The sequence below is a fragment of the Dendroctonus ponderosae genome, unplaced genomic scaffold, assembly GCF_020466585.1.
Source record: "Dendroctonus ponderosae isolate FM_Combo_2020 unplaced genomic scaffold, Dpon_F_20191213v2 Dpon_F_20191213_2, whole genome shotgun sequence".
In the NCBI taxonomy this organism is placed as follows: Eukaryota; Metazoa; Arthropoda; class Insecta; order Coleoptera; family Curculionidae; genus Dendroctonus; species Dendroctonus ponderosae.
In genome coordinates this window covers 4,125,067-4,150,444 of record NW_026018165.1, presented here as the reverse complement: position 1 = coordinate 4,150,444, position 25,378 = coordinate 4,125,067, and the positions used below count along the sequence as shown (strand labels likewise).

The following is a 25,378-nucleotide window of genomic DNA, read 5'->3' as shown; positions in this document are numbered from 1 at the left end:
AATCAAGAACTATCACCTAGAGGGTATCCTGCGACACACTTAGGCTCAAGCTGTAAGAGAAAATTCCAATTAGTAGAGAAATTAATTTGAAAAATTNNCTTGACGTTTCGATAGCTATTTTCTGCTATCGTTATCAAAAGAACCTAAATGAACCTAAAAAAGAGTATGTTAATAAATTGTGTAACAATAGTAGTATAATACAGTATATGAAAATTGGCCCTGATAATTCGTCTGTGCAAATTGTCAGTTATGTGTTTTAATTTGCACAGACGAATTAATTTAAATACAACCCCATATTTTTTAGCTTACCAGGAAATGCAATTTTTAATTACCTATCGAATGGTACTAGGATGTTGATAACTAAGTTTTTGCCTTTTTACAAAATACACCAAATAATGATTCTGTGCACCATTCGGTGTTTTTTTAAATTAAAAGGTTAAATAACATATCAACAATAACATAAAACAAAGGCAAATTATTTATAACAAATGTTCGAAATCTTGACCGTCCATTTCCAGGCACTTGTAAATTCTTTTTTCAAAACCACTGCTAACTCTGGACAAAATTTGCGGAGTAACAGTTTTAAAAGCGTCTCTGCGTGATTTCATATCGTGTGAAGTTGTCGGAAGCGTATGGTAGACAATTCCTTTTATGTACCCCCACAAAAAGAAATCTAGTGGAGTTTAGTACGGAGATCTGAGGGGCCAATTTTGAAACCCATTTCTGCCAATCCACCTGTTTTGAAAGTTGGCATTTAAAAATTGCCGAACTTCGCAGTGATAATGAGAGGGAGCTCCATCCAATTGAAGCCTCATGTTGGTTCTAATATTGAAAGGGACTTCTTCTAATAATATTGAGAGATGGTTTATTAGAAACTGGAGAAACATCAAACCATTTAGATGTCCTTCAAAAAATAGGGTACAATTAAGTATTGGCCCAGTATTCCACCCCATACATTAACTGACCACCTATTTTGATTTTTCATGACCCTGTATGCGCGCGAATTCGTATCAGAATAATAATGAAAGTTGTGTCTATTTATGAGACCATTGTTATGAAAAGTACATTCATCACTAAATACGACATTTTCAAAAAATTTTTCATTTTCTGCCACTTTATCTAACACCCACATGCAAAACTCTACTGAAAGCTGAATTTTATAAGGATAAAAGTTGTGCTTTTTGATAATTCTGGAAATACTTGATTGACTAATGTTAGTACTTTTGGATATTAGTCTTTGACTAACATTGGGATTTTCGATAACTGGACCAATTACCGCGAAAATATTTTCTTCATCTTCAGTGACCGATTTCCTTGTAATGGGTTTTTTATAATTGACACTCCCGCTTTCCTCAAATTGGTGTAATAAGCGCTTAAAAACTGTTGGCTTAGGATGATTTCTTCCAGGAATCTTTTGAGCATAAACTTGAGAAGCCAATAAACAATTTTTTGACATTCTCCAACGGTGAAAATCATGTCAATACGCTCTTCCCTTCGATAATTCTTCATTTTAACTAAGCAACACAATAATAATATAAAAATAACGACCAACACGTCTACAATTATAAAAAGCAATACCACTCTAGCTTTCAAAAAGATACTTTGCAGTCTAAACTGACAAATAAAATAAATGATTTGACATATGTAAATGGCATAGGCAACTTACATACATTGGAACCTTAAATTAAACTACACCAAATGGTGCACAGAACGACTATTTGACGTATTTTGTAAAAAGGCAAAAACTTAGCTATTAACATCCTAATATCATTCGATAGAAAATTAAAAATTTCATATCCTGGTATGTTAAAAAATATGGGGTTGTATTTAAATTAATCAAGTTAGAGCCTTATTTGATTAGTTTAAATTTGTGGACACCCTGTATAACATGGTAAGTTTATTATCATTGGGACATAAAATATTATATCTTGTTACACTTCACTATAAATTACGCTTACATAACTTAAATACTTCTAAAGTTTTTGACACGTGAAAATTAGATTAGATTTTGATTAAATTCGTATTATTTAAAAAACCTTAAGATTTAGGTATTATAAACCTTATTAAAACAGACACTTATTTTGTTCAGCGAATCCAGAAATGCAATAATAAACAGGACATTCCATTTAAAAAAACGCAACTTTGATACCTTTAGAGCCTTTGGGACACCATTACAAAAATATTTTTAAAATGTGCGCTCGGTAGGCGTCGGACAATTAATAAAATAATACTTTTTAAAAATCAAACGGTTTAGCCGCAAACTTCCGTGCCGTATAGCGTGAATAACCCTGTATATCAAGGGCGACAATAATTCAGATTCACTGGCCACGAACCAACCTGGAATTCGGCTAAAAGAAGGTGCAAACCAGATAGACTGTTTACGAGCAAAGTGACTTCAAGCCTTTGTTGAATTATGCCCGTTCCCCTAATTTTGCCGGTGTGTATATTTCACTTACTTAGAGCTTTTGATATGAACAACTGGAACACTAAAAGTATAGGGACTGATAAGCTTTTTGAAATTGAAAGTCGTACCTCTACGAGAGGCCAGTCGCTCTCTGGACTCGAAGATCGGCCCCCAGGTGAGGAGTTTCCTTCCTCCTCGCCCATATCCACGACCACAACGCCTGGGTCGTGGTGGTTGTGGAACCCTCCATGCTTTGGACGGTTTCGTAGCTGGGGTCAGGCCACCGGAGCTGCGCCGATTTCCGGGTCCGGAGACCAGCAGTTGTCGGAAAGCCAACAGCCAATCACAACGGTAACCACTCCAATCAGGAGTGCCAAGATGATGTAGATTTCGGCATTTCCTTGAGAAAAAAGTTGAGAGAAAATTGTCAGGTTGCTGGAATGTGGAATGTTTCATGTAATACAAGTTTACCAGGTGCTAATTGAATTAAATATTTGTTCTGGTTGGAAAAGCATCTGCCACCTAATTCCAAAGTATTCCATTACATAAACGTGCGACTAATAACGGATTTTAGTGGAAAAATAAAATGAAACTGCTCCATTTCGTCCTGTGCTAATTGGTGTCTCTTTTAAAAGACCACCTTGAAATGCGCCAATAATATTTTAATGGACTGTTCCTTAATTGCGATGGTAATTACGTTCGTGAAAATTATTCATTACCAGATATTCCCAACGACAATTTTGGCTTTATTTTCCGCGAAATGGCGCGGCTCGTCTTCCATTATTCACCGGCCTAATTTTCAAAGAACCATTCGCGTTCTAATGAAATCTCGGATGCATTGTTTGTGTTGCCGCCTCTTTTTCCGTTATTTAATTAAAAATCATAATCTCCTCATATTTTCATATTAAAAAAAAGGTCCCAAGAATGCAGCGAACAGACAAAATGTAGGTTAATTTCCAATTTTCTTTCCAGGTGACCATTCAAGAGGAGCTTTCAAGTCGCAGTTGTTGGATTAGAGAGGCAGCGCATCAGCAAAGGTATGTTTTACTATATAAGTATGTTCATTTCAAAATTTAGATGCCATTGCGAACTTTAATTGAATTTTATTGAAATTATGAATTTTTAAATTTATTTTGTTGTCTTTTGTACACTGATAGTATTATTATTGTTATTAATATTATTATTATGATTGCTATTGATCCTGAACTGTTCGAGATTGATTAGAAAAGGCGGAATTGTGGGCATGAAAGTTTTACACGATACAGGGTTATTGTTTGAACTTTGGCCACCCTGTTTATGCATCTAATTTGAAATTTAGAGAAAAATGTTAAATAGAAAAGTTGTAGATACTAACGTCTAGTTTATTTTAAGATAATACCTATTGATACAGGGTGCCTCAAATTCAAGTGGCAGATCAAACTTACCTTTTTTAAATGGAATGCCGTACTTTTTATTGCATATTCGAGATATTCGTAAAATTCTAGGCCTATTCGATATGAACGTTCTATATTGATTCTCAACTGTTTTTTACTAACCAATATTGATTAAATTTTGGCCAGCCCGTTTTCACATCTAATTTGAAATTTAGAGAAAAATATCAAATACAAGAGTTTTAGATATTAACGTCTAGTTTATTGTAAGATAATACCAATTGATACAGGGTGTCTCAAACTCAAGTGGTGGTAAAACACAATTTTTTAAATGGAACCGCGTAGTACTTTTTATTTCATATTCTAACTATACGCAAAATTCCAGCCCTCTTTGATATAAAATTTCTATATTCATCTTCAACTGTTTTTGAGTTAATAACCATTTAAGTATTCTTGCATTCCATTTATAAAAATTTGAATTTGGTCAGGCACTTGAATTTGAGACACCCCGTAGCAATTGTTATTATTTTAACATAAACTAGATGTCAATATCTACAACTTTTGTATATAATATTTTGCTGTAAATTTCAAATTAGCTGCAAAAACGGGGTGGCCAAAATTCAATCAATAACCCTGTACATGTGTAAGATGTGGAAAAGAATTTTCTACTTTTTTTTACATACATCGACTGTTCGACCATCGATGATATAAAAATAGTAACATATTATTACAATTAAATTAGGCGACTATACTTAAAGTATCAGCGAACTGAAATTTGCTCCTCAGAATAGGATTTATTTATTTTGGAGCAATGTTTCTTTTCTACAAAATTTCAAGAGATTTTGGATTCCAACAACAGAATCAGTCAAAAATTATAGTTGTTTGTTTAGTGGAGGCGCCGATCGCGTAGGATTAAGACAAAACAGCATTCTTGAGAGAGAATGGGCTTACTTAAAAATTATTCACTTGTAAAAAAATTAAAATTATCACTTTGGCAGCATCAAAGGCAAGAGCTTTTTAGGAGTGTTCTATAGACAAAATTGGCACTATATTTTTGCAATTACCATAACGCAATGTATTTAAAGAGTAATTGTCTTAGTGTACAGTAATTGTCTTAGAGTCCTGAAAAATTTACCAAAAAGCTATTCTTATATGCCGAATTCTTCCGAATAAAAGAATCAGTATTCTATTGTCTTCCGCTTTCGTTGCCCAATTTTGTTGTATTTAATTCCATATCTATTAGTGCATATACATTATAATTATTATATATTATTACGTATTTTTTATTATAATAATTATAATGTATGTGTAGCTAAACTGATCTGCGTTTGTTCATATTTGGCTGCATATAAATAAGACGAAACTGCGCCAGTGATTGAAAAATAAAAAATGATACCGACTATTATGAAATCTAGAAAGTTGGAGTCATACAGTGCGTTTCATAATTGGTGGCATGATACAGATATACTTGGCTTCCATTTGAAAAAGGAAAGTTATATTGCGTAAAAAAGTTTTAGATTGAAGTCCATATTGTTAACACCCTGTACATTGTATTGATATTTTGGTTCAACAGAATTCTTAACGGATCTGTGGTGATTGGAAAGACGTATTTTTTTGTATCTTTAACTGCTTTTTTTGCTTCTACAATTAATTTTTAGATACCATGTTTTTAAGCAAAATTTTACTGAAATGGGGATAATCTGCCAACGTCGCAAGTAAGAAAAAAATAATTTACGGTGCATATGCAGAGTTTCAAGCTGCATTCCATGAGCCAATGAAAAATGGGTAGTTCTATTTAAAAAAATTCACTTTGATCTTGCCTCACTTTTCTGAGACATGTATCAATCAGATATTTTTAAAATGTGCGCACTGTGTGCGTCAACAACTTTTATATGAAAGTATTTTTCGAAAGTTCAACACCATCGGAAATAATGGACTTTATCGCACTAAAAAACCACCCTGTGTATTATTTTAATTATATATTTAATGAGAAAATACTCTCTTGTTTTACTAAACACAAAACAATTTAATGCAATACGGTTATTTAACACTAATATTATAATTTATCAACAGCATTCAAGTATGAAAGCATAAATTATCAGCTCCATAATGCTGATGCAGATGTTTTTTAAATTTTTGTGCACACTCACAACATTATGATGTGATCAGTTTGTTTTCATTAACGACATTTACATATTTCCAGCACATTGTTTCTCGAAAATCTTGTATGTTGTTTCATATTAAGTCTTTGATTTTTCATTGGCAAAGATGTTACCTATTAATTACCTTGGTTTTCATTTTACCTTAAATAATATGTAAACCCGAATACCAAACTTCCGAAAAATTAAAATTTGTTTGCACGACGCTAATAGGGCAGGAATAAGAACTATTAATTAATAACCAACACTGGAAACGCGATAAATTTTACAAAGTTGTTTATTACTTAGGGTACTAAACAGTAAACTTTCCTTGAAAAACTAAGCGACAAAGTTCCGTTACAAAACTAACCTGCACAGTTTCGTAGCGACAGGTTTATGCACATTGTCTAGTCAATGTGAAAATTCGACGTATGTGATACATTGACTAACGCGTACGACATTTGCAGATTGCCTAAAATACCGTAGTCAATGTGCAAATTGTCCAAAGTAGTAGCGATTCTGCAAAATGCTTGACGAGTTGGTCAGGTTGCAGAATGCCGAGGCATTTTGCATATTGCCAGATTTCGCACATTGCCGGTAACATATCGTACACGGTTCCGTAAATATGTTAAAATATTCTAACAGCGTGTTCTTCTAGTTATTTAAGGATGGGTTTTAAGTCTTCCTGATAATTTTTTTAGTTTGAGGTTTCGGTGTTGAGTTATTTGATTTACAAAATGGCGGAAAATATTAGTTTTTGTTGTTTTCCTTTAAAACGGTTAAACATAGAAACTTTAATTTTGGCATACTTTATAAGCTAATTGAATGCCATTTTATGATAGTGCTGCGTGGTTCAGTTTGCTTTTATACAAGGTAGAAATGTGGAACCCCTACTTTTGTTTTATTCAGAACTTTTTTGTGTGCACTTAAATGTTTCTCGACATAATGTTGTTAATCACTACAAGCTATTTGCCAACTTTTTTTATCTCTTATTGTTTTTTCCTAAGACCACTAGTTTGCCCGCAAAGACATAAAATCGTTTTCTTTGTCATTCTCAAAATGTGTAAATAATTAAGTTAATTTTTGTAAATCTAATAACGTTTTCATGTAGTAATTTTGTTCCGCATTATTAGTTGATTCCTAACAACCTAAATTATTTTTCTAAATTGTGTATTTTGGTTCAGATTACAATTATTAAGTTTGAATAAATTTTACTTAAATAAAAACATGGTAACAATATGCGCAACGATATAAACGAACAAAATTAAATTTAAAGAACCATTCTTTTAATAAATTGAAATTTCAATAAATTGAATTGAATTGAATGTTAACTTAGCAGCAGTCTTTTAATTAAATTAAGATTTACAGACCGTAAAGTTTGCACTGAAGTTCTTATTTCGTTAGAAATATTAAATGTCTCTCCTAAAGTTCTTCGATTGTATTCACTTCCGTTGAATATACCGTAAAAAAGTTCTGAACAAAACAAAAGTAGGAGTTCCACATTTCTACCTAGTCTAAAAGTAAACTGAACTACATAACACTACCATAGAATGGCACTCAATTAGCTTATAATGTGTACTAAAATTTAAGTTCCCAATGTTTAACCGTTTTAAAGAAAAACAACAAAAACTAATATTTTTCGCCATTTTGGAGATCAAATATCTCAAAAATGAGACCTCAAATTAAAAAAAATCTCAGGAAGACCCCCCTCTAAAATGACAAGAGAACACACTGCTAAAATATTTTAGCATATTTACGGAACACCCTGTATATTTATTTTTTTCGATTTGTAGAAAAATATCGTGTGTTTAATTTGTGCTTTACGATACTTCATTATTTCTTCAAATGAATATTTCTAAAATAGCGTTAATTTATTTTGAAAAGGCGAAGTTTCATTGAAGGAGACCTTGGTTTACGACAGATAGATCGATCAGATATGCCATATCTAAATTAGATCTCCGAGAATTCAATACATGAGCTGGAAAAAAAGTCGAAATATCTAAATTAGATTTGATGTCTTACATCTTTAAAAAAACTCTGTTACTCGAGCGAATATTGAAGCGCATATCAGATCAATTGAAATTAATTCACTGAGGTGCACAAGCAATAACTTTATTTAAAAAACGACCAACGACCTCAAACCTTGAAAGTCTCGTTAAATTGTTCGTCGAATTTTCTGAGCAAGGGCCTTTTTGTATACATTTTTAGTCTGAGATAAGAAGAACGTCTAAGTTTATGCGATCTCTGATCTGTTTCGTAATTGCGCTTCTTGCTATCTGCCTAATGTTGTCTTGTTTTACATAAATGTAATTAATCTTTAATATTCAAACGATATTAATACAAATGCTTCAAGTTAGGGTTTTACAGCATGGTAGGATATATTTTTATTCCAAGCGCTTTATTTGCTCTTGTTAGTCGATTTAAGCACTATTTCTTGAATTTAGTAGTAGTTTTGGAAAAATAATTTCAAATGTTCATGTTTCTATTGATGAGATCTATGAAAGCAAATAAATCCCATAAATTTGTCAACCTGAGTCATAGTTGGTTGAAAATGTCTGTTTTCATTTTCTGAAATCCCATTGAACCGCACATTCACAATGAGAGAAATTTATGGTCGCCGTCCAAGAATAACAGAGAGAGCACACTGTCAGATTTATGTGAGTTCCACGCATACAGGATGCTCTACTGTCCAAGCAACAGAGTATTATTTCATTAAATATTAACAACCCTGAAAAGTAAGGCTGGAGAAATATTCCTTCAAGCTTGGATTCAATTAATCACAATTGCTGTTCAAGTAACCAAAATAAATGCGCTAGAATTTATCGAAGTTCTGCTATCAATTGTAACATTTTGAAAGTGTTTTAGATAACATATGCACGAAAAATGTCCACTTTGTTCGCATTTCGAGGCATATTCTGTGTTATTTAACGGAAAGAGTATAGGAAACTGGAATAAAGCAGTAAAACTAGGAACTGGGGAAGTAATGAAATATTTACTTAAGTTTCTCGCAAAGCTGTTTTTAAATATTTCAGAAGTGTTTTTTCCGGGCCATAAAAATGAGGCTATTGTGCCCACATAATTTGGAATTCTGGTTCAGTTTTGTTTACGGAATACGCCCGATAGTAAACTATATTTTGCATTGGCTGAATGTGCCTCCAGAGATAGAAGTCGGGAAAAACCCTTGGTGACCTACTGAATGTTTTGAATTTATTTACATATCTGTACATATCTTCTTTCACTAAGTATGTTTTTTTCATTTCAATAACTATATGAAATTGTCATTGAGCAGTAATTTGTATTTTTTGTGACGTTAATTCATATTACGTGGATTAAACTTGTAGTTTTTTTCGCGGATTCATTAATTTAATCTGTATACACAGTGTTGAAATAAGGATTCTAAGATACAGCCACTTACCAGGCTGTATCTTGGAAAGTATGTGTTGTAGAGTGATCGGACAAAAAAATTGATAACAAACTTGAAGAAACTAATTTGCTGGAAATTATTTTGAAATCTATGGCCTAATTGCAAACGGTATTTTAAAAAGTCGATTTTATACAGAAATTGTTCCGATAAGTGAAACATTTAGTAAGTTTACTAGAAAGACCATAAAAAACCGTACTACTTTACTTATTAACTTTTCTCCTAACTTGTCAAATAAAGGGTGAGGAGAGAGGCAAACCGCTTAATTCAAAGAAACCTGTAACTCCGAAACGGCTTGACCGATTTCAAAGTTTTTGCTATCAATTGAAAGGGTAATAAAAACTCGACAATATGTGATGTAACAACAATCTTAATTATTTTCGAATAATCTGCCGTTCGAAAAAAATTCTTTGTTTTAAGTTTCCACAAAAATTTCAAATTTTACGCGCATTTGAAAGCCGAGAAAAAAATTAACGAAACCGCAAAAACCTTATCTCAAAATAATTTAGGGAACCGATTTAATACTTGAAAGGAATAAAGGTTGCCTAATTCAAATAATTAAACTAGAAATTGTCCCTATAAGTGAAACATCTAGAAAGGTTGGAAATAGCGGGAAAAATAAAACAAACCACAAAAATCGCGAATGGAAATTACGCATTTCTAGAATTTATTTAAAAGCACTTTTTTCAATAAAACAACTGGGGGTACTCATCTTAAAAACGAGAAAAAAAATTACTAAGTTTACCTAGGTAACCCTATGCTGTAGCACTAAAATAAACATTAAGATAATAAATATTCAAAATGTTTTCCGTCATTCGTCACACACATATTTATCCTGCGGTTAGTGCCAAAGACAGCACATTCAATTTCGGCTTGTGGAATTCTATGGATGGCATCTGTGGTATGACCTATCATATTTGCCCGAGTTGTGGGAACAGTTTTGTAAACTATACCTTTTAATCTTCACCAAAGATAAAAATCCAACACAGTTAGATCTGGAGATCTTGCTGGCCATGAGGATAGACTACCTCTTCCTATGATAGGAAGAGGTAGTCTATGGATGGATAATCCAGCGGTTGGGAAAAGTTTTATCTAAATGGTCGCGTACATTTGTTGAATAGTGATCAGGACCTTCATCTTGCTGAAACCACATGGTTATTCTTGTCTCCAGTGAGACGTTTTCTAACAGTGCATTAAGTTTATTTGTTAAAAAATGTAAATAATTATTTTCATTAAGAGACTCGTTGAAAACAAAAGGACCTATTATTTTACTTTCAACAATGCCACACCAGACATTCACTTTCCACCTATTCTGACTATTAACTTGTCTCAACTAGTGAGGATTCTTGGTTGACCAATAATGCGCATTATGTAAGTTCACTCATCCAGTATTGCAAAAAGTGGCTTCATCAGTCCACAAAATGCGCGATAAAAACCGATTATTTTCTGTGTATATTTGCTTTAACCAGTTCCACCAAAAATTTAATAGTGCATCATCGTCCATCTCGGAAAGTACTTGATGCACAGAAACGTGATATGGATGGAAGATATGGAGTCAAGTCAGCTAAGGTGCGATTAATGGTGTCTTTTGTTACTCCAAGGTGTAAAGAAATTTGTCTTGTATTTAACTGCGGATTGACTTGTGCATAAGCTGAAACATTAATAACGTTTTCCTCAGTCCTTGCCCTTTTTCTTGGTGAAGGACCACGTACGGCGTGGACACTACCAGTTTCACGAAACAGTTTTGTTAGCCGCTGAATTGTTCGTCTCTCAAAAAATCTTCTACGTATGTATTAGCATACTCTCGTTCAGTCAAACGGGCATTTTCAAAAGATTAAAATAAATTTTAATTATATCGTAAGTTTCAGAATTGGAGAAATTCATTATACAGGGTGATTCAAAATTGGCGTCATTCCTTTTAAGGGGTGATAGAAGCTCACTTGGAGAGTTCGAGAAAAATATTGAACATTTTTTTTTTTAATTTCTAGAAGATACTAACAGTTGAAGATCAAATTTCAAGTTTGTTATTAAGCATTATTTAGAAATTGTTCCATGTTTAATTGGTAGCATATTGGAATACTTAAGAATTCAAAAAGAAAAATTACGATCTTTGCCTCAAATTACGAAAAGTTTTGATATCAAAAAAGTTCTCTTCTACATATTTTTGATGAAAAATCACAGCGGCAATGATGTTTTCAAATAATTAATGATAGTAGATAACAGATAGTTATAGGTGGATAACCCTTGTCAATAAAAACAATAATTTGTCAAACTGTTAATTACTTTGAATTTCCTTTCACGAATTTGCGGATATACGCTTAGTTCAAGGGAAATGCTACAGTAACATAGCAGAAGCTGAAAGAACTCACGCCAACAAAGGGCGAGGAGAGTGGTTCCAGGAAGATAGTGGACGATAGATGTTCGGGTTCCAGGCACAGAGGAACACGTATTGGACATAACCGAATCAGGGTTTTCCAGGGGCACTCAGAGCACAATAACTGACACTTTCCCAAGCAGCAAATAAATACCGAGGAAGGGCTACATTCCTACCACGTTTGTACGATGCACACAGCACAAGGAGATACAAACGGAGCACGAGTTAATTAACTGAATACGAGAAGCTGCTTGATAAGAGTGGATAATAAGGAGATTACACAGGCACTAGCTTGTTTGGAGTTAACCATTCAAATGTTCGGTGTTGTATGGATTATTTATATAAAAACCAAACCCCACAGAATTTCAGGTTATGAGAACAGGTTGACATTTCGAAAGTACGTTGCGCAGTCAACGAATCTTGTTGAATTTACCGTTTATCCTTGTCTATCTTATTGTCACTCTGTATAATTCCATGGTTACCGCGGTTTTAAATAATTACGAAGCAACAGGTATTTGCGCAATGTGAATTAGCCAGATTACCTTGAAAAACATTGCTGCCGTATTTCTAATATAGTTTTTTAGAAATTGCTCAGTTTTTAATAACAATTAATTTCTAGTACTATTTTTTCTGTACTCCTATAACAGCGCCAGACAACACCTCCAGAGGAATGACGCCAATTTTGAATCACCTTGTAGGGTGTAACTTACTGACAAATAATAATACAAAATGTCAAGTAATGTAAAATATAATTTGTTCTATTTTTTCTTCGAAGGCCTACTTTAATTATTTGAATTAGGCAACCCTTATTATTTTCAAGTATTAAATCGGTTCCAGAAATTATTTCGAGACGCAGTTTTTGCGGTTTGGTTTATTTTTTCCTGTGTGCTTTCAAATGCGTGTAAAATGCCTTGATGTAGTTGCATTTAAAATTTTTGTGAAAAATTAAAACAAATCGAAAATGATTAAGATTGTTTATATATCACATATTGTCGAGTTTCTTTTGCTCTTTCAATTGATAGCAAACACTTTGAAATCGGTCAAGCCGTTTTGGAGTTACAGGTTTCTTTGAAACAAGCGGTTGACTCTCTCCTCACCCTTTATTTGACAAGTTAGGAAAAAAGTTCATCAGGAAAATAGAACGGTTTTTCATGGTCTTTTGACTAAACTTACTAGATGTGTCACTTATCGGGACAATTTCTGAATAAAATCGACTTTTTAAAATACTGTTTGCAATTACGCCATCTAGTGGTCATCTGCGAAATTTCAAAATAATTTCCAGCAAATTATTTTCTTCAAGTTTGTTATCAATTTTTTTTCCGATCACTCTACAACACACACTTTCCAAGATACAGTCGCTTACCATCCTTATTGCGACACCCTGTATGTAAAATAGGAAAATAATTCAGAATTCCGTCTGTTACTTCACTGAGGATAATCGTTAACGGTTAATCGGTTAACTTAATGAAAATTAGTTTTGTCTCTCAGTGCCAAATAGTGTCAGTTAATATAAATTATTGTGAACCAGTTGAGGTCCCATGCTTCTTTGCAAAAAAATGAAGTTTACTCAGCTGGAATAATTGGATTTTTTGGGACCGTATTCAGTCGGTCGAAAATCGTCTAGAGATTGCAATAATCCTACGCTGAAGAATACCTACGTTACAGTGACCAGTAATTACTTTATTTTCTAAAACTATTAAAATTTTAGCAACAAAGCAAGCTTTCTTAAATGGTGGGCTTAAATATTTTCATATCCAACAGACCCATATAAGTTGTATAATAGTTAGTAAACATATTGCCAAAAACCTTTGGTCTCGAAAGCTTACATTGTAATGATCTAAGCGCAATTTTGCGGTCAAACTACCTCTGAAATGCGAGCCACACGTGCTTGCAATACATCAGGAATACATTCTAATTCGCGAATGTCACATATGCCACAACGCATGCACACATTAAAAACATGTATGCAACTTTTCCCTTAAAAGTGTTTGAAGCTGCTATATAATTTTATGTCATGGCTTTATAAACATTATTTATCCGATTATAGTTTACAACGAAACATGTTTAATAAAGCAATTTAGATTTGCTATTTTAAATTATGTTCTATCAATGGTGACTGTAAAGCTCGAAATAGAGAACGTTTAATTTAGATTTGGGTCAACCTAATACTCATTGTTGAGATACTGTCAACATTTACATAATTTTCAGGCGTCTTTTATGTGCACCAATCACATCAGAGCAAATAAAATAGAAAGGTTTTATTAGCCACTTTTGTAAACCAACCGATGAGGAGATACGTTAGGAAGAACGCTTTGTCAAATTGAGAGAGGCAGTTGATGCACATCAATGCAAACGAAGACCTAATTGCCAATTTTGTTTCTAACTAAACAAAAGGTACTCGAACTATACTTTCATAAGAGAATTAATTCATTCTATTATCGATTTTCTGCGAAAATAAAAACACATCGACCCACTCCGAGGCTTGTTCCAGAGAATTTACAGACCCCTAATTAAACTCTATCAAAGCAGAGAAAAATAATTGTTTGACAATAGGAATATTAAGACTGGAAAACAGGATAGTTTGTAAAGATCCAACCGAAGTATGACAGAAGTATTCGAATGAAATATACAAAAGTGGATTTAAATAAAACAGAAGAAATATTTTATCAGGAAGATAGAGTTCTTATTTACAATACTAACAAGTTAAGTAATGAACTCACTACCATAGTGACAAGATTGAATCAAACGTATAAAAATAGAAACTTTTTCACCATATTGAAAATCCAACTAGAAATTATACGATCATTCGATTATCAGATAATTAACAAAAAGCTGCTTCATGGCACGAAAAAAACTTGCGAAGCAAGTAGTGATTATTTGTATTATCGGTGGTATTTGTACTGTCGGTGATCGTGAATAATCATATAATATAAAATATAATTGCGGAAAATTTTTAGATAAAATAAAAGCATCAGATTGCGTCAAGGTGCACGACATAATCCGGTTTCCTTCCACTCGAAATACACCAATAAATATCATCCAGACATTTAACGGTGTATACTTCGAAAGTAAATCCGGGCAGATATTTGGAGCAAAACCTACACATGTGATAAATAAATTAAAATTTCCTTAGTTTTATCAGATCTGAGACATGTGCAATAACAGGCATTGAACTGTAGGACGAGAACATCTGGTTAGATACAGAAAAGGCAACGAGAGATTGAATTCATATTGAAATTTCTTAAAATCCAGATTAAGAGTGGCATCCAAGTAAAATGTATAAATGTATAAAATGAAACGATATTTCTTAGATTACAGAATATGGGGGAATGCGGATGTACCCAGAAAATTAAGAGACTAAGTGTCCTGAGATCAAGTGCATCCTATTTGAAAAAAATGATAGAAAAACAAACTGAATACAGCAAAGCTGTTAAAAAAGTGTGAATAAAGAGCAATTTAAATTCAAGAAAACACATATTTCACAGGAACTAAATTTTCGTCTTCTAATATATTGAGTGTAAAATAGGTTAGTAATTACAGGGTGTCAATTTGAAAACTTTCCACCCTTAATATCTTTCTTGCAGTTTAAAATATGGAAAATCGGAAAGACCCGTACATTTTATTTGTGAGGAGGACACTTTAAATGAATATTTTTAGTCACCTTGTTTCAACCCCCTAGGACGGGTAGAAATCACCCTTAGAATCTTAAATAGGAAGGAGGAACATCGTTTTAAAAGGGGTTCAATTATCTTTACATTAGTTACTACTTTGTTGCTTTTTGCCCAGAGGTTTTCGAATAATCGCGTTTCAAAGTTGTAGAAACAATTAAACTTGCGTGCATTCAGATATTGGTTTTCAAGTTAGTGTTTACATAAAAATATTTGTATTGAGTCTCTTTGTAATACAAATGATTAGAAGAGCAAGTTACACTGTTGTCGTTGAATAATAGAAAGAAAATATAGTTTAACTATTGATATGAATTTTATTTCTTATTTATTGATTATTTTACATCGACAAAAATAAATTTTTATTTGCGGAAGAGAAATTTCCGCAATAAAACACATGGGATCTATTTATGCACTATCTTACCAATTGATCAAAATATTGTCCATTTTCCTGTAAACAATAATAAAGTCTGTTTTTGAACTCTTTCCTAACATTTTGGAAAACTTTACCGGGAATTGACCGGCATTCTGCTGCAATTCGCCTTTTAAGATCATCAATATCAGCAGGTTGTGTTTTATAAACAATGGACTTAAGATGTCCCTAAAGAAAGAAGTCTAAGGGTGTTCAATCCGGTGATCTTGGAGGCCATTCAATTGGTTCCGTTCAGCCAATCGATCAATTCAGGAATATCTTATCAATGTTAGGGAAGGTTCGACAATAGACTATTATTGTTTACAGGAAAATAGACAACATTTTGACCAACATATAAGAAACAGCGTAAGTAGATCTCATGGGATTTATTGTAGAAATTTCTCCTAAACTTTGAAACGCGAGTTTTAGAAAACCTCTCAACAAAAAGCAACAAAGTAGTAACTAATGTAAAGAGAATTGAACGCCCTTTAAAACGATGTGCCACTTGACCCCCTTCCCATTTAAGATTCTAAGGGTGACATCTACCCGTCCTAGTAGGTTGAAACAAGGAAGCACAAAGATATTAATTTAAAGTGTCCCCCTTACAAATTAAATGTACGAAACTTTCCGATTTTTCATATTTGAAACTGCAAGACAGATATACTAACGGTGGAAAGTTTTCAAATTGACACCCGGTATATTACACAATCGTTTCGACAAAAAATGAAAAAACATCTATTTTTTTCAATGCAAAAAGTTGTCTATAGGCTCACATTTATAATCCCGGTGTTAGTCCGTCGGAAATTACATAATTTATTAGATAAAAGTTTCCGACAGTTTCGACCTTTCTCTGGCAAGCCCATTTGTGCATAAACAGGGCTGCAACCGAACATGGGCAATTTTATGGGACACATTTGTAAGCCGGCATATCCTTTGGGGGACAGGAAATAGTGAACAAAATCGCAAATTTTAGATGGAACTTGTCTGGTGAAATATTAAGCTTCCGAGTTTAGGGGTTCCAAGTTTTGTTTTATTTAATACGACTGAAACTGGAATATAACTTTGCAGTGGATCACACGAGTTGAACAGGATATTTTGTGAGTAATTAAACAAAATTACAAAAATGCGTAAACTGGTATTAGAGTAAAATTATGACAATTTTTATCCTGGAAATTAGTCGATTATTACTTATCGATTTGCTCAGTGTTGAACTGAAATGGAAGTTATTATTTAATATTTTTATCTTATATTTGCTTTGCTCTTAAGAGTTGATAGAAATTTGAAGCGAGGTTTTATCGAACTTAACTAATATTTGATTTAAAAAATGTATTCTTTGTGTTTAAAGCAACCCAGCCCAGTATTTTGGGATGGGTCGGAGATTATCAATCATTGCGGGTCTTGTCTGCTTCTTAATAAATGCAAAAAACATGTTTAGGCACTTGTAATTATCTAATTGTTTAGTGCATGTTACAAGAAAGTGATTTCACAACAGTATGGCTAATTGCCACTATGCTAAACCATGAAAAATCTCTGGGTTCGGTCTAACTTTACTTTGCTAAAATAAAATCGAAGTTATTTCAACTTTTTTGATGACCGCATGCAATATGTGTTTTATTGAAATAATTTTGCACTCGGATGAGCTCGTTTTAATGGTTATAAGTAAGGCACAACCCCCATTAGAGAAACATTGCAAGACGTACAATATTATTAATTAAGACTCCCTTTCTTGAGTTCTCAAAGTGTAAGAGCAGGTGCTAAATAATGGTATTTTCTCTACGCAAATGCCGCATATTCCAGAAGCAGGACACAAGATTAGAAGTTTTACTCAAAGTAAAGTTAGAACGAGCTCCTCTTGCGTCCCATGCAATTGTTTATGTGGTTTTGACAAACTTGTAAGAGCTGAAAATAACTCAACAAAATTGAAAAATATTTATGCTACTTTTAGCACAGTATTTTTCGTAGTAGTTGTTCATACAATAAATTAATTTAAATTAAAAGAAAAGTATGGATTAACTACAACTAGAAAACATTTTGCTTACCTAACTGCTTTCTGATACCGTTGCCCATTTTGCTGCGCCACAAACTGTTGATGAGGGTCGGATCTGCTCTTCTCCATTCTCGAAAATCGCTTATCACGATTCTGTTTCCTCCGATGATACCACCAGACAAATTGGGGATGGGCGATGCTGTACTGAGTTGGGGTATTTGTGCCTGATTGGGTTGCGCCGTGGTACCATGCGTAACTCCTTTAATAGAAATTCGCTTATTCCAGGTATACTTGCGGATATTTATAATGCCCTGTATGTGCAGATTTTAAAAGTCCCTAACTCAGCAGCAAGTTTTTCAGATGACTACAGTTGTAGCTTTTATTTTCCTTTTCATTTATCTTCTGTGTATGTTTTTTTGAGTGAGGTGCCTTCAGTTCATATCTATTATTTTTAACAAGAAGCGTCTGCATTGATGGAGGAACCATATGTCTACTTTATTTATCTCCCGTTTTTTGAGGAACTTTCTGTACTTGTTCCACCCGTTATCCATACCGATATTTCAACAAGAAGAAGTTGGTGTAAACACACTGGATGAAATTCAATCAAACAAGTTTATGTAAAAAAGTGTGTATGTATGTATAAACAGGCCAAGCGCTTTCGACAATTACGTCATCATCAGGGCCACTAAAACATAGCAAACAAAGCAACAGTAAGCAACCTGGACTATATCACACAGACAAAAACAAATTAACAGGAAACAAAACTAACTGGTCAAATTAAAAGTGAACATCCTCAAGAGCACCGAACCGAACATGTAAAACAATAGTCAGAAATGGTCTAAAGGGCTAAAATTGTAAATGACAAACTTACTAGTAAACAGACTAAAGTTAAAATTAGAATGATTTTTTTTGTTTTCTTTTTTATTTTTTTTATTAAAGGAACTTGACTAGTCGGCCTCAACAGTATGGCGACCAGTCTGATAAAGTTAGCTTGAAAGCATCGGGCAGAAACACTCCACATTTGGCTGACAAAGTGAATTTTAACACCTTTTTTCGTTGGTGCGAAATACTGAATATTCAACAAATTAAATAAATAAATATAAATATCTATTGCACAAGCAAACTTTCGAAAATTTCTGAACTTTTATGTGTTTCGTGTAAACGGGTGTTAGTTTTATTAGCAAGAGTCTCAATGACGACACTTTGATTAACTTTACTAGATTTAGAGCTGAAACCTGCTCTGTTTTCCATTTTAGAGCCTTGAGTATGACTTAAATATAGTCGAAACGTTGGCCCAAGAAAAATAGTGTTTCATGTTTTGCCACCGTCTAGTGACCGATAAACTCACAGACCTAAACAGACATCATTTACTGATAGACACAGCGTGTTTATCTATTAAAATCATTCTATATGAATCAATCAAACAAAGCTGAACACGCTTACCTAAAAATTGGAGCAGGGCCAGCACTACTGCCAACAATAAAAGCCAGCCCATCCCTGCACGTCAATGTAACAGTGTCGTCCACCATGAAACTGGCACTTTGTTCAACATTCGCCTGCTGATTTTCTATTTATTCTCTGCAATCGGCTTATTAGATGGTCTGATTTATCGTCAGCTTTTCTCGGATATCCCAACCGTACCAATCCGGAATCAGAATTTTAATTTGAAGAGTTGTTTTCTTAATGGGCTACTTTAATTTGCAATGTCGATAATGCCGATGTAATTGGGGCGAGATTTTCTATCTGAAACCCAATTGACGTGTTTATTCTGAAACAAACAAGAAGGATTGATTAGAATCAACCCCTCTCTCACAAGTTGTTTTTTGGCCTAAGGATCTTCATTAAAATTACCGGTCAGGATGGATTCTGCTTGAATTCTAGTTCATTTTAAATTTTAATTTTTTAAAATTTAATTAGAAGCAATTGCAAAATTTTCAATATCGCTGATGAGCTGATGTAACTTGACGTATGCAAGATATTTACTCTGGATTCTGAACTTTAAACTTAAGCAGTTTTAATTTAAAAGTTCTACTTCTTATTAAACGTCCAAGTTATATTGCAAGAAAGCTGCACCAAAAGCATAACATATTCTCCTGAAAATATTTGATACTGTGAAGAACATTTCATTACGGAGTTCGGATGTTTCCGCCTTCATTCCCTTGAACTAATACAGCAAAATTATTTTACTTTATGTTTAGTAATTCTTTAACGCCCCGACTATATCGTTTTAAAGCAAAAGGACGACAGCATTGAGCTGACGTGAATTCATCTAGCCAATCGATAGCCTTTATTAGTGGCAGAGCTCAATATTGGCTTCCACCTCTCATATGGCCCTTAGTGCGGAGTCAAATAGCACAAATATGGAAATTCGAATTTAATTTGGAACTGTTTAGGGTATTCGGGTAGAATTTCTTAATTAATAGAATTGTTTGGCTTCAATCTGTTTTAATAACATTTTTGAAGGTTTAGTATCAAATATGGTGTTCTGTTAAATCTGGAAAAAATCATACTATGTAGACGATTAATTTTTAACCACAGGAACCTTCGAAACCATAAAGCTGGATTTATAAACTCTGCAGTTGGTGCCGTTCATCGTTCGTAGTTCGCACTTGCGCAATTCGTCACTCGTTTCCATTAGGTTCATGACGTTGGCGATTAATCAAATTTTATTTCGCCGACGGTTGAGTTCATTTAGTTGGCGAATCAACCAATGACAGAAAGAGTTTTATATCCCGTGAGTGACTGACCGTGACATTTGTCAAAACAAGGCCGTGTTTTGTTTATGTATTGGCAAGATGGCAGATCAAGTTATTCTCGTTGAAGATCCAGACTTTAGCAGCTTGCTAATAGAACGAATTCAGAATTATGAATATATTTACAACCGTATCCATACTTTCGATTTTCTGATAATACTGAAAGTGCCCTTTTCTTGACCTTTGCCTATTGCGAGGCCTGACTTTAAACCGCCGTATTTAACGCTTTTTTCTCAATAACAAATAATATGTCAAAATGAACGTAAAACCAAGTAGCCTGCGTCTCCACATTTTGATATTAAAATGGAAAAAAGTAATTATTAATGTGTGTAAGTGGATATACATAACAAACAACATAACCAATACATTCAATCATATGGGCATACGATTGACAGATTTTTCAATCTGACCAATCAAATTCCAACGTCGCCAACTGCTAACTATTTAATATAAATCATCAAAACACGAACAACAGCAACAACAATGGTCAAGAAACGGGTACTTTCAGTATGAACAGAAAATCAAGAGGATGGATGCAGTTGTAAATATATTCATAATTCTGAATTTGTTCTATTAGCAAGCTGCTAAAGTCTGGATCTTCAACGAGAATAACTTGATCTGCCATCCCGCCAAAACATAAACAACACATGGCCTCGTTTTGACAAATGTCACGGTCAGTCACGTGATATGAAGCTCTTTCTGTCATTGGTTGATTCGCCAACTAAATGAAGACAGCCGTCGGCGAAATAAAATTTGGTTAATTGCCAACATCATGGAAACCTAATGGAAACAAGTGACGAATTGCGCAAGTACGAACTACGAACGATGAACGCCACCAACTGCAGAGTTTATAAATCCAGCTTTAAACTTAAACGAGAATGTTTATTGAGGCTCGATACGCAATATTTAAAAATTTTTTTTTTGTTGGTGAAGTTTTTCCCTATTATTTTCCCATTTTACTGATGAGTCCAAAAGTCTTAATACTGGCGCCTAAAAACTCTACATTACGTCTTTTATTTAAATGCACATTCCTAATATTAAGGGTTAGCCAGGAGAATTTTTCTCAAATTAATTTTCAGTTTGATGATCCATGATTTTAACTTTCGAAACTTTTGTTTCACAGTTATAAAATAAATTCTTTGTCTATTACACGTGTCTGAAAAAAAAACGATAACAAGAAAATTCTTTATCCCATTATTTATTTTAGAGCCATAGCACGAAGTGTGTCGGTTTTAGAATAGGTCAAAGAATTGGCCAGTTATTCGAATTGGGAATAGGGAAAATATTTCACAGCATTTTAAGATATATTTTGGAAGAACTATTAATTTAAGACTGAAGTTGTAGCTTTTCAGTTCTTGAATCGAATAATCGGCTTAAAACGCTGATTAATTTGTAGTTTTGTTTTTGAGTTATGTGGCCAGTTCTCATGGATTCCCCTGTATCAGCAGCTAAGGAATACCGCCAATAATCATTTTATAATGCTTATACCATTAAAATAATGTTAAAGTTAGTCAGAGTACAACCACGCTTAAGTAAACTTGTAACAATTATTTAATAATAAAAGTAGTTTTTAAAAACGGTTTGTCATTCTTCAAACAGTTAACTCGTGTGAAAGAAATAAGTTAACTGTAATATGAACAATAAACCGCTAAATTTAAAACTATGATAAAAGCAGCAAATCTAGCAGCAATAAAATGGAAAATTATGCAATATGTACATATAAGTATAAGATCATCTGGTTTTTAATCGAACAGGAATTGGTCAAGCTCATATTACAACTGAAAAAAGTTGGACGTTTATATTATGTTTTAATTGCACAATTAATATTGAGAGAAATGAGAATTACCTACTTTTTCGAGAACTCTTGATATAAAAAAATAATTTTCTAATTTAATATTGACTCAAAGTCAATGATAGTTTCGAAATCACTTTTATGGGACGACATAATTTTTTATGATATGTTAAATGAAAACATATTTTATTTAAATCGTGGCTCTGTGAGAATTAGATATATTACCATAGCGTTATGGTTATTCAGTCTCTTACTACATTCTTTTAAGGTCAACGTTTACATTTTTGGAAGCAGAAAAGCATTTGAAGCTAGTATAATTTCACGAGTTCAGCTTTGCATTTAATTACTCAGTCTTGAAATTAGTGCATTGGCACATTTCTGAAATGAACAAATATTTTTGCTCAAGTTTTAGTTTCGAGTAAAATAAGTAAATTAGAGTAATTGAGTTTCCTCCAGGACTGCGGGGTAATATTTATAACTCTAACGACAACATTTGCATTTTGCTTGAAGTCCATGAAAGGTAAGAGTGTAATTAAACAGCAATCACGAGAATAATGGAAGTCAATTGTAATATATCGCTTGCCCATCTATTTTACATTTTATTTCCCGAAAATCGATCTCTTCAATTAATAATCGAACGGTCTTACACTAGGAATCGTTACATAGAAATACACCAATCGCAAATCATAGCAAAGATAAATTCAGTAATTTTGAAGCAAAATCATAACTAGAATAAGCTATAGAGACCAAACGGCGTCCCCAGTAATTTGAGGGTTGTATATCGCACTCCAAGCGTGTTTAACTCACAGCTATCGATATTTATTTACGTGATATAGGCTATGATATAGGTTCGATGGCTCTAATGGCTCTCAAATTAACGAGATTGCTTATGAGTTGGAATTAAGTCGAGGATTTTTTTGACATATTTTCTTTTAATTCGATAATTCGTTGAACCATATGGGAAATATGGGATGGGCCGTGAAAAGTTCGATTCCATAAAGGTTTCCTGATGGAGATAATGGATCTTGATGAAAAGCGTAATTCATAATTGTCCATAGTTTAGTGAATCTGGAACAAACTTAAATTGCGGATATTTTTGTGCAGCTAACAATTTTGCGACATTTAATACTTTTATGTACCTACATATGTATGTTGATAAGAATTGATGCAGCTAGATTTACATTTATTTAATATTTGGAAAAGTGTGCTTTTAAAGTATTTATTTTCCAACTTAACAGAATATTTTGCAGATCATATATTTATAGACAGTTTTTTCCTTTGTCCAGCACATCTTTGAAAGACAATAATGAACACTCTTGTTGTTAAATTAATCAATTGCATTTATGTATTTTAATTCCAAATTGTCGTCAGCACTGTGGGAACAGGACAACAACCCGTCAGTGGTTCAATCAAATAAAGCCCAGCTCTTCCATCCTAATTAGATATAGAGATTAGACATCCCAATATCTTTACCAATATTGGGTTACAAATTAAATTATACGATTAAATAATCGTCTCGCGTCTTATTTTCTTACAATATTAGAAACGTCTTATTAAACGGCTGTACCCTTTTTTTCGGCTTTTAATTTCATTAGCTTTGTGTGAAACGCATGTCTGCATTACATCTTTCTTTGATATTTTTAAATAGTTATTTGTTCATGTTTGTCTTTCCTCATCGTCAACCAAGCCAAATAAACCAAAACACTTTCAAAAAACGCCACTTATTATTTATTACTTTATTTATTATTTTTTGAGTAACTATCCTGGTGTGTAGTTTATGTATTATGTATGTTTAATTTGAATTAGTTAATTGGATTCTTCCCATTATTATTTTTAATAGAAGTCGAGAGTAACATGAATTATTGTTCTTTGACTGTTTAAACATAAATTAATAAATTACGGGTTACTTATTGTAATGTAATGTAGTAGATGGATTTATAAACTTTATTTAGTTCATTTATAATTTTTGTCGATTTTTAAATTTTTCTTAGGTTACTTTGAAAAAGAAGGCACGATAAAATATTTACACTTTTGTATGAAACATCTTGTATAATTGCAATATAAAATTGAATTACACTATTACGTACATTTACATTACGTAAAACGTTCTTGGAACGGAAAAAATAAACGTTATTTTTTCCGTCATAAGTTTTGCCGTAAATTATGGGTAAACATTGGAAAATTGTAATAAGAATTGATTATAATGAATCTCACTGGTCGTGGAATTTAATTTCGAAATAACAACTAAACTGTAAAAAATTATCACTGCAATTATTTTTATAAAATGATACGCTCTTGCTTCCTTGCAACAGCTACTTTTGTGGAATTACCCATCACGCCACATTTAAAATTTGGTGAAGGTTGTATATTCAATTCTGACTCCTTGTTTATGTGCACTTTTTATCAGTTTTAAATTCTTTATACAGTATTCATTCGATCTCATTAAAGGTGACTGAAATTAGCCTCATTTGGGAATATCTTCATTGAGTTTCAGATCGAGAAAAACCTTCTTTTCGACTTTTCCTGTCGTTTTTTAAATTGCATGAAAGTGTTAAAGAGCTACCTTAAAACCCACTTATTTAAATCTGGATTTTAATACATAAAGTTTATGTTTAATTTCTTTCAAAATGTTTACATTTCATTGTTTTATTAGTTCATTTATTCTCAATTTGAATTATCCAGTTTCTCGTGCATCGATAGAGCAGTAACATTTAATGCAACAAATCGACGTGCATTTCTATTCAAGTCGTTTACGAAGTTGCATTGAAACGTTTGCCGAACATGGATTCGGGTAATATAATCTGGCCGTGCCATGTGAATCCTTCTTGATAATGAAAAACTATTTCAAACAACTGTTTAACAGAAGAGAACTGGAACTCATTTTGTTAGTGATTTAAAAGCCATAAGAGTGAGGTATCTTTAGAACAAAATGTAAAAATATATTTATATTTTTAAATGTCATAAATCTTCTTTAACATCTCTTTAATTGAGCTCATTCTGTGCAACGTTAATTATAACATGCAACGCCTGTACACATTTGCTTGGGCTGCACGTTGCATTTT

General features: G+C 33.0%; 1 protein-coding gene across 1 annotated transcript in view; it reads right to left on the bottom strand.

The window, feature by feature from the left end:
* Positions 1-25,378, bottom strand: part of LOC109538243 — a 98,508-nt gene that overhangs the window by 6,847 nt on the left and 66,283 nt on the right. The window contains exons 2-4 of the mRNA XM_019905383.2: positions 19,215-19,539; positions 17,824-18,030; positions 2,533-2,804 (exon numbers count right to left, since the gene is read on the bottom strand). Coding sequence (XP_019760942.2) covers positions 2,533-2,804; positions 17,824-18,030; positions 19,215-19,300 — 565 coding nt within the window. The 5' untranslated portion in view covers positions 19,301-19,539. The remainder of the gene's footprint in view (positions 1-2,532; positions 2,805-17,823; positions 18,031-19,214; positions 19,540-25,378) is intronic.